Source organism: Pleurodeles waltl, chromosome 9, assembly GCF_031143425.1.
Source record: "Pleurodeles waltl isolate 20211129_DDA chromosome 9, aPleWal1.hap1.20221129, whole genome shotgun sequence".
Lineage (NCBI taxonomy): Eukaryota > Metazoa > Chordata > Amphibia > Caudata > Salamandridae > Pleurodeles > Pleurodeles waltl.
In genome coordinates, this window is record NC_090448.1 from 1,080,707,745 (window position 1) to 1,080,721,208 (window position 13,464).

The following is a 13,464-nucleotide window of genomic DNA, read 5'->3' on the forward strand; positions in this document are numbered from 1 at the left end:
AGTCATAATTATGTTGATTAAAGCAATAGGCCTATTCAAACAGGTCTAATGCAGGAAAGTATTTAACTTATGCCCAATGCAACACGGAGACAATGTCCTGAACAATGCATATAGTGAGAAAGTGGTTTATTAGTTGAGGGGAATTGGTGTCCACAACAAGTAGTAAAGACATCTTTTTAGGTCCAGCCAAAGATTTTAGTTGTTTACACCTGAGCTCAACTCCAGGTAGCTGTGGCACAGAACAAACAGGATTAACACAGATAAAATGTGTGTAGCATTTAGAAGTACCAAACCAGGTAAAAGGTCAAAGACAGAGCACAGTTGAAATCCCACTCCAATTTATAAAAACTACAGAAAAATGTAATAAGCAATGTGATACAACAATGACAGAACTCCAAGAAAGGAAACCAAAAATGTGTTTTTTAAAGATTTAAATGAAAATAGAACCAAAACGTGCAAAGTGCCAGTAGTAGTTAATGGTTATGGTAGACAGGAATTTGAGGCTGACTGCGACAGAGCCCTAGGAACATACAAGTGGAGCAGTCTCACTAAAAATGTGGAAGTCCAAGCCCTAATTAAAAAAGAGAGTTAGTGACTTTTTTTACTTGAAAATTCTATACATGCGGGTTGAAGCTAAAACTGTAGCTGTAACCATGGACCCGCAGGTCAGAACTGGAAGCAGACTGGTCCGCCTAACACTCCAGAGCTTTTTAGTTTTTGGCTGAAAAAATTCCCAACACAGGAAGGGACTTTGTTGTATTTTTGGAGGTGTAGAGATCTCCCCTCGGGACAAAGCTGAAATTCAATCCATGCTGTGGAACTGCCAGTGGGATACTTTTTGAGGCAGGTACGTGCTGAGGCTCTGTAGCAAATGTTTGTTCAAAGTTCCCACATTTTCTTCTGGTGCCCATACAACCAAAGGAAGACACTATGGGCCACATGTTTGAAATTTCGGATTTGCGACCCGCAAATTGCGAGTCAGAGCGACTCGCAAATTGCGAGTCAGAGCGACTCGCAAATCCAAATGTAGGATGGTGTCCCTGACACCATCTGCGATTCGCCAGGGGGTCGCAAATGCCCACCTCATGAATAATCATGAGTTGGGTCGCAATTTGCAACCCCCTTGCGAACGGCGGCCCTCACAGGGATGGTGGCCTGCTGCAGACTTTTATTTGGCCATGCTACACATCAAAGTCTATAGGTTCCAAAGGTGAGACATCTTGGCTTTGCCAGTACTTTTTTGTATTTTATGTTTGCTGGTCAGGTGGGTGAAAAGTTACAAGAATGTTGGGATGTTTCTGAGTATAGAGATTTTCTATAGATTTAGAACAGAGTGACTACCCCTGGCGATGAGAGAGGTTGTTATTCTGAGAAGCATAACAGCCCTACTAGATGTTGAGGTATAATATTAGCTTGTGAGGCAGAATGTCATTCTTAACGTGATTTAGGGGGTGATTAAACAGGATTTATGGTTTAAACAGACCACCCTAATTAAACGTGACCTATGTTGCCATTGGGGAAAACAGAGGGACTCAAGCACTGTAGACTGTTGTAATTTAAAAAATAGCCCTTCCAATGGGAAAGTCAGTAACACACTGTGGAAATTTTGGAATTAGCCTACTCGTAATATACCATCCCCATCCTAGCTTTGCCAAATTATTCCATCTCACCATGGATACCATAATCCAGATGTGGATAGTCCTTTTAAAAATGAATAATTTTTTAGGGTTTTCGATCTATTAATGCAATTGATTCAATCGGTGCTGATGGTTCAGGATATTCTGGCTGCCACTGAAAATCAATTTTTTACAGATGTGTGATGGAACTCAGATAGGACATCTCTCCTCTCGAGGAGGTGGAGTTAATCTGAGTACCAAACCCAACTGGAGCCAACAGGATCACTAGGCACTTAAGGCTCTCCCTGATCATCTGAGGAACGCTTAGGAGTTCAGATGTTCATTGTCAGTTCTCACCCCAGGGAATTTGGGCTAAAAGCAAACCTTGCTCATCTGGTGTATCGATAAATCGGTATTCATCACTTTATGAAACTTGACATTGCAGTCCTGATAATGACCCATTTATTCACATAGGAAGAATATATATTTTTTTTTTGTATTTCTTTTTATTGAATTTTTATCAGGATCTACCAAGATAACAAAAAAAAAACATTGCAATTCCATACCTTGTCTGGAATAACTTCCCCAATGGCTTCCAGAAAGAAAGCTCTAGACAGATAGAATCAGACTAGGTAGCTAGGCAAATTCATTAGGTCATTTAACATAGAACAAATTTACCCATGATTGTCTAAAAAGAATTCGCCCCAGATCAGGGAAATCTTTTTACCACTTCCTATTCGCCTAGCATTTCTCATTTCCTGATTTCTGACTTGCATCATTTTGCTCAGTCATTCTTGAGGGGTGGGAGATAACTCAGATCACCAGTTTCTTAACAGGAGGGATCTGGCAACCACAGTGGTGATAAAAATGAGTTTCTCCCACTTAGATGGGAGCCTTGCATCGGGGGTCGAAACCCAAGCACATCAACCGAATACTGGGAGTTATAATAACCTGAGCCATAGTTGTTAGCATTTTGAATATTCCATCCCAGTATTCCTGTATAAATCGACATGTCCTAGTCACATGTATCCAACCCGCCTCCCCTACTGCCTTATAGGGAAAGCAGAGATCAGGACAGCTGGGCACCACACGGGATAAGGCTTGCGGGGTTCGATATAATAGCCATTTACTAAAAAATATCATCCAATGCCAATTCGCACCTCTAAGTACTGTAAAATTTAAATGATTAATCCTCTCCCAGCACTCTCTTGACAGGTCAAGGCCCTCCTGGCGGGCCCATTTTCGTGCTGCCTTTGCCCTGAGATCAACCTTATCCTGCTCTAGAAGAAGCCTTCTCCATGCACCCGCACGCCTTATCCCAGGAGGGTCAACCAATTCGGCAACTAACGCCTGAGTATTAATGATTAAATCGATATCCAAATCCCTTTAAACTGTGAAGCATAGTATTATAGGATCCCACCAAAAGAAAATCATTTTGGACAACCATCTGGATGTTTAAGGGAGTTTCCCAGTTGTCATTGGTGAGTAAATCCCAATTTTACTAAATCCTGCATGATCCCATCTCCTTAATAAGTCTGAATTGAGCTGAGCACCAGAGTGTAGTTTAAACTGTGTGAGAGGAGTGTAAAAATGCAAATATGGGATTGAATATCTTCGAAAAAAATCTGATTTTCTTTTAGAGAGCCATTTAAGAATCTTATAGCAAACTTTTTTGGGAGATTTCACCAAAAGTGCTGGATTCGGAATATCGTGCTCCCTGCATATTAAATCACAAAAGTCATTAGTGAATAAACAGCCTACAGATTGATCTGCTTTAAAATTAGTGAAATAATTCGCAAAAAAAGGCAAAGTAATAATCTTTAAAATTGGGTAATGCTAAACCCCTCTTTTCTCTATCCACGTATAATGTGCTTAATGCAGCCCGTGCCTTCTGATTTTGCCAAATAAATGGGCGAAACATAGACTCCAGTTTAAAAAAAAAAATTGATGTTAATCCAGAAGGGATGGCCGAGAACGGAAAGTTAAATAATGGTAATACTGACATTTTGATCAATGCAATTCGACCTAATATAGAAAGGGGGAGAGACCCCCATCAAGCAAGCAGAGCCCGAGTTTTCGAGATTAACGGGCGTAATTAAGGTCATATAGGTCTCCTATGTCAGCTGAAAAGTTAATCCCAAGGTATCTCTTTGGCCTAGCATTCACACAATGCCTTAATTCGGGAAGCAGTTTAATAGAAGAAGTGCCACACAGAATGATATCGGTCTTACTCATGTTAATCTTGTAGCCACCAATTTGCTAAAATTCGGCAAACACATTAAAAGCCGCTTCCTGGGAGGTTCGCTCTTCATCTAAAAACATAATGATATCATCAGCATACAGTTTGGTCTTCCCCATTGACTTCAAGGGGGAATGAATCAGATTATTTTGTCTGATTTTAATGGCTAAAGGCTCAATGAAGAGAGCAAAGAGTATAGGGGATAGAGGGCAACCTTACCGAGTCCCACGTTGTACTTGAATTGACCAACACAAGCGGGATTGATAATAATATTGGCTTCAGAGTTTGAATACAACCTTTGAATTAATACAGAGACCTGAAAGGGCATCTTATAGCTAGACAATATTGCAAAGTGTATCCCACACAACAAAATCAAATGCTTTTTCCACATCTAATAAGAGGATGATGGCAGAAATTTTATTAAAAGCAAGTTGCCGACCAGCAATAAACCCGTTCTGATCGGGGTGCACCAGATCACTGACAACCCCATTGAGCCTATTAGCCAGAAGTTTTGTAATAATTTTATAATCTGTATTTAGCAAAGAGATTGGACGATATGCATTAGGATCTTCCCTGTCCTTATTCTTTTTGGGAAAGCTAACCACATTCCCTGAGTGCCAAGAATTGGGAATCTGTTCGCCCTTAAGCAGGCCATTAATTAAAGGCAAAAAATCGTCAATTAATACTTTCATGAAACCTTTATGAAATTCAGCCGGAAAGCCATCAGGTCCACAAGCCTTCCCCATGGGGAGGTTCTTGACAACTTCTTAAATGGCTGTATTAGAGCATCGCTGTCTTCTTCTGTAAGACTAGGAATATCCAGTTTCCCCAGGAATTCCTTAATGGTCCTAGGGTCAATATCCGAAGCATGGCTGTAAATTCACCTATAATGTTCTAGCATAATTTCCTCCACAACTCTGGGGTCAGTATGCCTAAACCCAGTGACAGGGCATCTCAATGCATGTATCATATTGCCAGCAATTCAATACCGAGCTTGCCATGCCAAGAATTTGCCTGTGAAATTACTCTCTTCATATACCTTTTATCTATAAGTCTGATATCCTATATCAACCTTCTTAAAAAATGTGTTGGCCAGTGCCTTTTTAGCTAATTCAAAAGACTGTCTATTGTTTTCTATGGGGGCATGTAGGTAAGTAGTTAAACACCTTTGCACTGCCTCTTCCAGAGCCCTGGCTTGTTGTCTCTGGGAAGATTTGTCTGCTGCTTCCTTGGCGATTACCAAGCCCCTGAAATAGGCCGTAAACGAATCCCAGACTTTAGCCGGAGTTTATGATCCCTGATTACGTTTGAAAAAATCACTTATTTTTTCCTTAGAGAGCTGTACCCATCCCTCATCTTGAAGGAGTTGTTGGTTAAAGACCCACCTTCTAGGCTGAGGCTTGGAGACTTCTGAAAAAAGAGACACTTCCAGCATCAGGGAGGCATGGTCAGATAAGCCAGAGTGCTGCACTGACTGAGTCTTAAAACGCAATGTTTTAGACATCAGAAAAAAATCAATGCGGGAGGCGCTTTTAAACCGGGTTGAGATGCAGGTATACTCTCTCTCGTTTGGGGTACTCATTCTCCAAGGATCACAGAGCATCAACACTTTGGCATAGTCTTTAAAGATTTTGGCAACTCTAGGCTTATGTTGTTTCTTACCCCTAACAGTGGTGTCCAAGATTGGATCCTGAAGAAAATTAAAATCCCCACCAATAATAATTTTACCTGATAGTTGCAAAAGGGATTGAAACAGTCCTACATAAGAGGCTGGGTCATCTAGCAAGGGTGCATGAAAACTAATGAAGATAAATCTTTCTTTAGCAATTAAACAGTGCACCCAGCACCATCGTCCTTCGGGATCGCAGAGAAAGTCAAGTGCCCGAGCATTGAGGCCTCTAGCTAAAAAGCCCGCCATGCCTCTATGGGCTGCTGGGGCTGTGGCAACTACCTTAAAATCAGCAAACTTTTTGAACATGTGGAAGCCTGCAACTATTTTAGCTGGGATATGAGTTTCCTGTAATAGAATAACCGAGGGATTTAGGGCAGTTACCCTCTCTCCAATTACAGACCTTTTCCTTCAATTATTTAACCCGTTGACATTCCAGGAAACTATTCTTAATGAGAAATTCAACCTTGCCATTGAATTCTCATAAAAAATTGCAGAAGAAGTAAGTGATCTGAACCCACCAGGGAATTCGAGTCTTGGCCTGGTCCAAATAATATCACCCACTTTATAACCTTAATCATTCCTAATTGCGCGTAGCTACGATTTAGTGTGGAAAACCAAGATCCTGTACCCCTTGCCAGCCCTCCCAACACCCGTCCCAACCACCCCACCCCGGCCCTTAGGTGGCCGAGACCTGGGGCCTTCCTGAATGAGCAATCCGGGGCCACCCCCTACCCCCTGACCCCATCCTTCCCTAATCGGGTGCCTTGACATGGCGCCCTATACCATAGGCTCCGAAAAGGACTGGAATATAAGTGCCATAGTGACGCATTAGATTTACACTCTGTGAAGTCCACCTTTCTCAAGCAACATTCCCCCTCCCAGTGCATAATCTGTCCTCCTCTCCTATTCATATTCCCCCCCACCCTCCTCCATGCCCAGACTGCTTTTGAATTGAATGCAACAAAGTCTTAGCAGCATCAACTGTATGAATTAGATTAGAATGTCCCTGAAAAAACACTTTACGTTTAGATTGCTGTACAAGTCCTGCCCAGAGCACCGGCTTTTTGGAATGCCGGAATCATCCCTTTCAATTCTCTCCTCTGATGAGCAGCCGCCACCGACATATCTGAGAAACTTTTGAAGGCAAAATCGCCAGTAACCTGATGTATTTTACTCTTAATCACTTGTAGAAGGATGCGTTCCTTGACACGAAAGTCAGCAAAATTTACGAGAATAGTTTGAGGATACTTTGCATGGGGTGGCTGTACTGCGGTGACCCGATGGGCCCGCATGATGGTAAGATCCAAATGTTTATCCGCTGGTTCTGAAAGAACATGATGCAGGATAAGATCCGTGATCAAATTTGTGACAGTCTGCCCATTTTCCCGCCCTTCAGGAATTCCTGTAAATCTCAAATTAGATCTGTGTGAGCGATTCTCCGCATCATCTAGCCGAATCTGTAAGTCTAACAGAGGTCTAACAGACGGTTCCACGGAGACGTGGGCATCCTCCAGATCAGATACTCGCTGTTCGATCTCCTTGATACATTAGTTAAGTTGCTGTATATTACTAGAAATTAAATTCAATTGGAATTCTGTTCTGGTTTGCCTCATTTTGTGAAAATTTCAAAGCTTTTATCTCAGTTAAGATCTGAAGGAGCAAATTTCTGAAGGGATATCGGAGCTTGCCTTGTCTCTAGGTGCATGAGAAAAAAATCCCACTTGTAAGTTCAGCTGAATTTGGGCCAATTCAGAGGGACCATTTACAGAGGAGTTCGGGGGGGGCCTGGCTGTAGTACTTATCCCTGATGCAGAAATTGACTCAAGGGACTTGCGGGATAGATGCAGAGTCACTAGTCAGTGGGGGAACAACACCCTTTTGGCCCTTCACCAGTCCACCAAACAGAGGATACAGTAGATTGGGGCCTGCGCCCATATCCAGAGCCTGGCTGTGATTAACTTCAGAGTTACAGCTCGAGGCTGATTGGTTCAGAGGTGGGCTAACTTTATTAATTAACTGCAAATTTAAATCCAGGTCCGGGTTTCTAGCCTCTTCAAGCAGAGAGTCAGAGCCAGAATTGTGGCCCACCGAGCAAGTCATAGAGGGCGGTAAGCTGTGAGGAGAAGTATTCCTAAGAGCTAAGTCAGTGGTTGGCGGAGGGGAGGTATTTAAAGATAGATCCATATTCAGGTGATTGTCGGATGGGGTAGGTGCTTTGTTTTAACAGTGCATGCAGTTTTAGGAGCCCTAGAGGCAGGGCGTCCCTTTCCCTTGAGATAGTGTGGAGATCGGGGCATTATATAGCGCTGCTCCTTGCCCTAACAAGTGACATGAGCCCCCTCCCTCTCCCCCCCATGCAGCTGACTCTGGAAAAGAAACTGGCCTCGTACCAAATTTGCACTGAAATGTTTTGCGGGGGACAGTGTCTTTTTAACAACTTTCCAGGACTCACAATGTGCTCAAAATGCACTGCACCAGGAGCTCACCAGACAGTGTCCGCAGCAGTATAACTTATTCAGATGCAAGGTTTGAAAAGAAGAAAAAAAAAAAACCTTCCCCCACTGACAGAGAATATTGTAGTCCATAGCCCCCACCGTAGCCCCCACCTCACCTCCCTTTCCTTTAGAGAGACAAGTCATCCTCTCCTCAGGGCAGGATTCCAAACACGCACTTGCCAAGCCTCTTTAGGGCAAGAAGCGGATTCCACCCGCAGCAGAAATCACATAGGTCGAAATAGCAGAGGGACAGTGCTCCAAGTCCACTCCAGATGACGAAAAACAAGGGGGGCGTAGTCTCCTGGTGAACTCCAAATTATTTTTCTGCGTTCAGAAACGCGGCGCCACCATAAGCGCGTCCGATTCCTGAAGCGCGTCCTTCCCTGAGCCTATGGTTAGCCGCGGAGCATGACGGGAGCTCCTACGCGGCCGTTCCTCGAGTTCACAATCTTAATGTCGAGAACAGGTTGTTGACATCCTTACCGTAGTGAAAATACATTTCAGAAGTTTCTTTGCAGAGCAACATTTCTATGAACTCTAGTTTGTATGGTCGTTCTACAGACTGAGCTGTATGTATGTATAGAAACTAAAAACCTTTTTCGAAACTGTAGTCCATAACTATGAATACCCCAACCCAAATTGGTCGATGGTCTGCTGCTTTGGCTTTTATAAAACGCTACAATAATGCTGGCTTCCCACTTTGAACCAGAGGTATTTTTGTGATTTTTGAGGATGGGCACATGAAAATGGACATCCTGAAGTTAAAGAGAACATCCAGTCATCACTGTGTGCAGCTGACAGACTGCGATCCAATATTAACATCTTAAACTTTTGCAGCCAGAAAAATTGGGTCAAATCGTAAAAATCTAGAATGGAGCCAAAGCTCCCTTACATTTTTCATTCAAAAAGTACTGGATGTGCCTGCCAACTTTCTGGAGGTGGGATAAGCACAAATGCTCTTAAGGATAGGAGTCTGTAAATCCTCCAAAAGCTCCTGGGATGTTGACTGTGGCAGGAGGAGTGGCGGAAGGTACGGGATATTGAGCATAGCCCTTTTATACCACTGAGAGGACTAATGTGTCTTTCGTTACCTGTGTCCTGAGGTGGTAGTGGAGAGAAAGCCTTCCACACACTATTGTGCAATGGGCCTCTTGAGATAGTCCCTAGAGGATGCAGAGAACACAGTAACACCATTTTGAGTTTGGAAATCAATCCAATTTTGACCCTGCAAACCTAAGCCTCTGCAAGGAACATCTTAGGAGGAAAAGGTGTTTGGGAAATCTTCTTGATTTCATGAAGCCATTTACTTACCTTCTAGGTTCCTCTATGTTGCCTTCTATGTCCCAGAGGCTCTAAGGAGCTACATCATCGTACTCAATTGTAGATTATGGGCACAATGAATTCTTACACTACTTCCCAAACAAATATTGGCTCCTATACTTCCTGTAAGGTCACTTCTTGTTTTCTGAAATTTTCCATAGTTCTCATGGAATAGGCAGAATTGGGCTGCATTATTATACCCAATCCAGGATGGTGGGTGCAGTAGATTCTTACGACTACTTCCCAATTCATGATTTTTGGTCAATTGTTTTTCCTCTGAATTTTCCTTGAATTCAAGGATCTTTTGCAGATCTCCTGATTTTGGATTCTTCTTGACTCTCTTCCAGGTAGTTTAGCATCTTGATTTCCATCATTCCATGATCTATTTCTCTGAAGGTCTTCTTCTATCTGACTCTGGAATTCTTCAACTTCAGGGTTTTTCTCTCCCTTGTGACTTCTGAGGACATTTGTGTACCATGAATTGTTAATCTGTATAGATGGCATCGTGGCAACAGGGAGGAATTGTGCTTGCATGAGGTAGCACTGAAGTCAAGACACAAGCTTCATTCCAACCCAGAACCTGACACTTGATCATAATAGCTTTGTTGCCTACAAAGAGCGAGGAGAAGGGGAAATGATACTCCACCCACTGCTGAAATGTAAGTGCTGTGCATTGGAGCTCATTGTTTAAGCCATTTATTTCATGTAAAACGTGAAGGGATGAGGACATGAACTTGCTTTACAATATAGTAGTGGGAGGCTATCTGTCACCTGGTGTTTTTTTCCAAGCGGTCTCTAAGGATGTTGGATCCTTAGGCCCCAATATGAGGGTTGGATGTAAATAAATAAAGATGGCTTTAATCAATCCTAGTTAGGCAAAGCCTCTGCCATAACAGAGCTGTACTATCAAATCAAGGGGTGTTGTTAGTGTATAACTGCCACCAGCCAAGCTCCCCTTTTTCCAGGCAGTGAATCTGCTACTAAGTGAAGAAGCCCACTCTTTTTGAGCCCAAATTCCTCTCTGAAAACAGCCTGTGAATACACCATCAAGCCCTCTGTTCGATCTAAAATGATACAATAAGTGCCAGGCATGTATCTTGAAGTGGGCGTCAAAGAAAGTTATGGGGTAGTCCCAAGCTATTTCTGAATCGGTGTCTTCCTTAAAAACTGGAACCTCCACAGTATGTCTTCAAGACTTCCTTAGTTTCAAAATTGTGTCTGTACGGAGCACAATACTGGAGCAGCTTCAAAAGGTCAACATGAAGGCGGATTGTTCCCAAGGCCTTCCGCAATGTTTGTTACACCAATGCCTTATGCATACGGTCTTAGACTCTGTTGGCACTATATTTCTGAATGAAGTGTATACTTCTAGGCCAAATCATCTCTAAGGCTATTCCATGCACTGACATTTGTTTCCTTCAGTTTCCAGCCACAAATCATTTTCTGCTTTGCCAAGTGCATCCCTTTTCATTATCCTGCACTCCAGATTGAGCTAGATTAACAAGATCGCTTTTGCCTACTTCTTTTATATTCACAGGCCAAGAAAGGTTATTCCTCTACTCCTTCTTCACTGCTGTAAAACGGTAGTTCAGTTTATCATTCTGACTAGAATTCATAACTGCAATTCCTTGTATCTTGGCTGACCAAAGTATTCCATCCAAAGGCTTCAACCTACTGAAAGTACGAATACTTGAACATTGTTGGCCACCTCCACCTGCACCTCTGTGTCATACCGTCTTAACACACTACACTGTCTGTCTGTGACAAAGCGTATTATCTTTGAGACTCTATGCATCAGTAAGAAAGCACTTCTAGTGACAGGTCCTTCACTTTTATAGACTTACCTTTCACGCTATGTCCCTCCCAGGTCATGGCGGTTGCTGGTTGCATACCACATAAGGATCCCATTGATCTTGAAACTTCTATGTCCCGTTCATTCTCCTTTCTAGCTGCCAAACAGTGGGACAATCATCCTGTCTGCATTAACTCGGATCCTAATCATATATCTTTTTGCAAGTATTGGAAAACTTGGGTATTCTGGCAATGCAGAATAGCCCTATTTTCCACAGTTAAGATTTCCACAGTGTCAGGATACCCTTGTTGGGCAGTATACCAGCTTTCATTCATCAGAAAGTAGCATTCTGAACAGAAGCAGGGAGAACCATATACCAGCTTTAGCTTAGGAATGTTGTGAAGCTAAGTAAAGTATTATGTCTGCATCTGTTCTCCTAAAACAGATTAGTTTCTGAAAAACAGAGCAGAGTGGTCACACTATGTTTTGTAGTAATTCATCTCTTTAAAGAGAATTTTCACTCATAAGACCTGTGGCTGTTTTGAAAAGTTATTTTATTTCATTTCTGTGTGAAGTTTTACCTGCCTTTCGGAGCCACATAAAAAACAAGCTGAGGCCCATCCTAGTGAAATCAGGGCACAAGTATGTTATTATTCTTTGAGCCTGAAATCCTAATTTACCTCTCTGATACAGCTTTAGGTTACCCAAGGCACCACCCTCTTGTCTCCTTAATACCTACCTTTTGCTGGACTATCAAATTCCTCACATCAATTCCAATTCAATCCTGCATATTAACTGTGCATGTAATAAAACAACACTGATACTCATTAAAATGACTTTTTGTGGATGTGTTAGGTGGATTTCTTGTGCAAATATGCACAGACGTTTAACTTTCTACTGACAGCCAAGCAATTTCCTAAATGGAATGTCCTCTTCTAACAGCAAAGAAAATAAGAATTTCTTTGTATGTTTTTTCTTGAACCTGATCTCTGTCTCCAGTTTGGAACCAACACCCTTTCCTCAAGTTTCTCCTGTTTAATAAACTGAGTTTTAGTTTCACCCAAACTTTACTTCTGCAGGTCAACTTGTGTTAATCTGCCCATCAACGAGTCTTTAACTACTTAATTACTTGAAGGAGAACCATGTAAGCTTGGTCCTTGCCACCAAATAGATTAGTTATTTAAAAGAACTCCCCAAAAATACTCTAACTAGCTAGTTTTCGGCCAACCTTGTTTAAACTTCATAAGGTTAAAGGGTTATTGTTAATCAAGGGCAAGGGAACTTGACACTTTTAACAAGAAGAATCATACCTCAAAATCATATGTGTAACTCTTCATATGCGAATATAAACCTACATATAATGTATTTGCTTCATCTTTAGTGTTAAATGCTTACCTGACCTGCTAATGACCCACATGCACCAGCAGCTCCACTGACTACCATTGTCTGATTGGCTCCTTGCGTCACATGTCCCTTCTCCTTTACTCCAAGCAACGCTGTTAGGCCTGGCATGCCGACTGCACCAAGGAAGTAAGAGAGATGTCCATCTACAAGTTGACTGTCAAGCTGACAAAAAGCATATTTTTGAGTAAGAATAAACGAGCATTAGAGTATCAACTTGCAGGCAACTTCACCAATACTGTTTTTAATTTGATGCATATTTTAGAAAACTGTTTTTCTGTACTCACCCAATGTACAGTGGGTCCAGGATTTACTTCTTTGGAGGACTCAATCAAAATCTAGGTGTATGTGGAAGTGCACTGGGCTCAGGAAAAGGTTCAATACTACAGTGCGCCCCAATAGAGCATTTTGCCAAACAAATGAGATTAATTATGATGTCTGCTACGTTGGAACCACTAGATGGACATATGGTTGTTGTGGAAGGATCGCCTGTAAAATTCATGTTTATACAACACATAATGTAATGTACGCTTGAAGATCTGATGCCTACTGTTTACAAATAAGTCTGAATGTAATGTTATGTTTGAAAATGTGAAACCTAATAAAGAAAAAAAATACAGTTCAGTTAGATATATGTGAAAAGCCAAGCTGTCATTGCAGCCTTAGCCTCGTTGCAAATTTTCCAGAAGGCTTAGATCTTCTGGCTTAAAGCAATCTTTAAAACCATAGAAGTTATCCCCAAAGTCTTTTTGTCTTTTAAAATGATCTTTTTCTGTAAACAGACTTTTATTGGGTTTAATAAACACTGGCACAGCACAAAACATTTCGCAATACAGCACAGTAGTGGAGTCATATTATTTAATCAACTGGCCATCCCAGTACTCTCCTCCCACATATACCCCCCTTTCCCCCCCACTCGAGCCGCGATA

General features: G+C 42.0%; 1 protein-coding gene across 7 annotated transcripts in view; it reads right to left on the reverse strand.

Moving 5' to 3' along the window:
* Positions 1-13,464, reverse strand: part of PTGR2 (prostaglandin reductase 2) — a 249,852-nt gene that overhangs the window by 106,699 nt on the left and 129,689 nt on the right. For all 7 annotated transcript variants that reach the window (XM_069208743.1, XM_069208741.1, XM_069208737.1 and 4 more), the window contains one exon: positions 12,530-12,700. In XM_069208743.1, the coding sequence (XP_069064844.1) occupies positions 12,530-12,700 (171 nt within the window). The remainder of the gene's footprint in view (positions 1-12,529; positions 12,701-13,464) is intronic.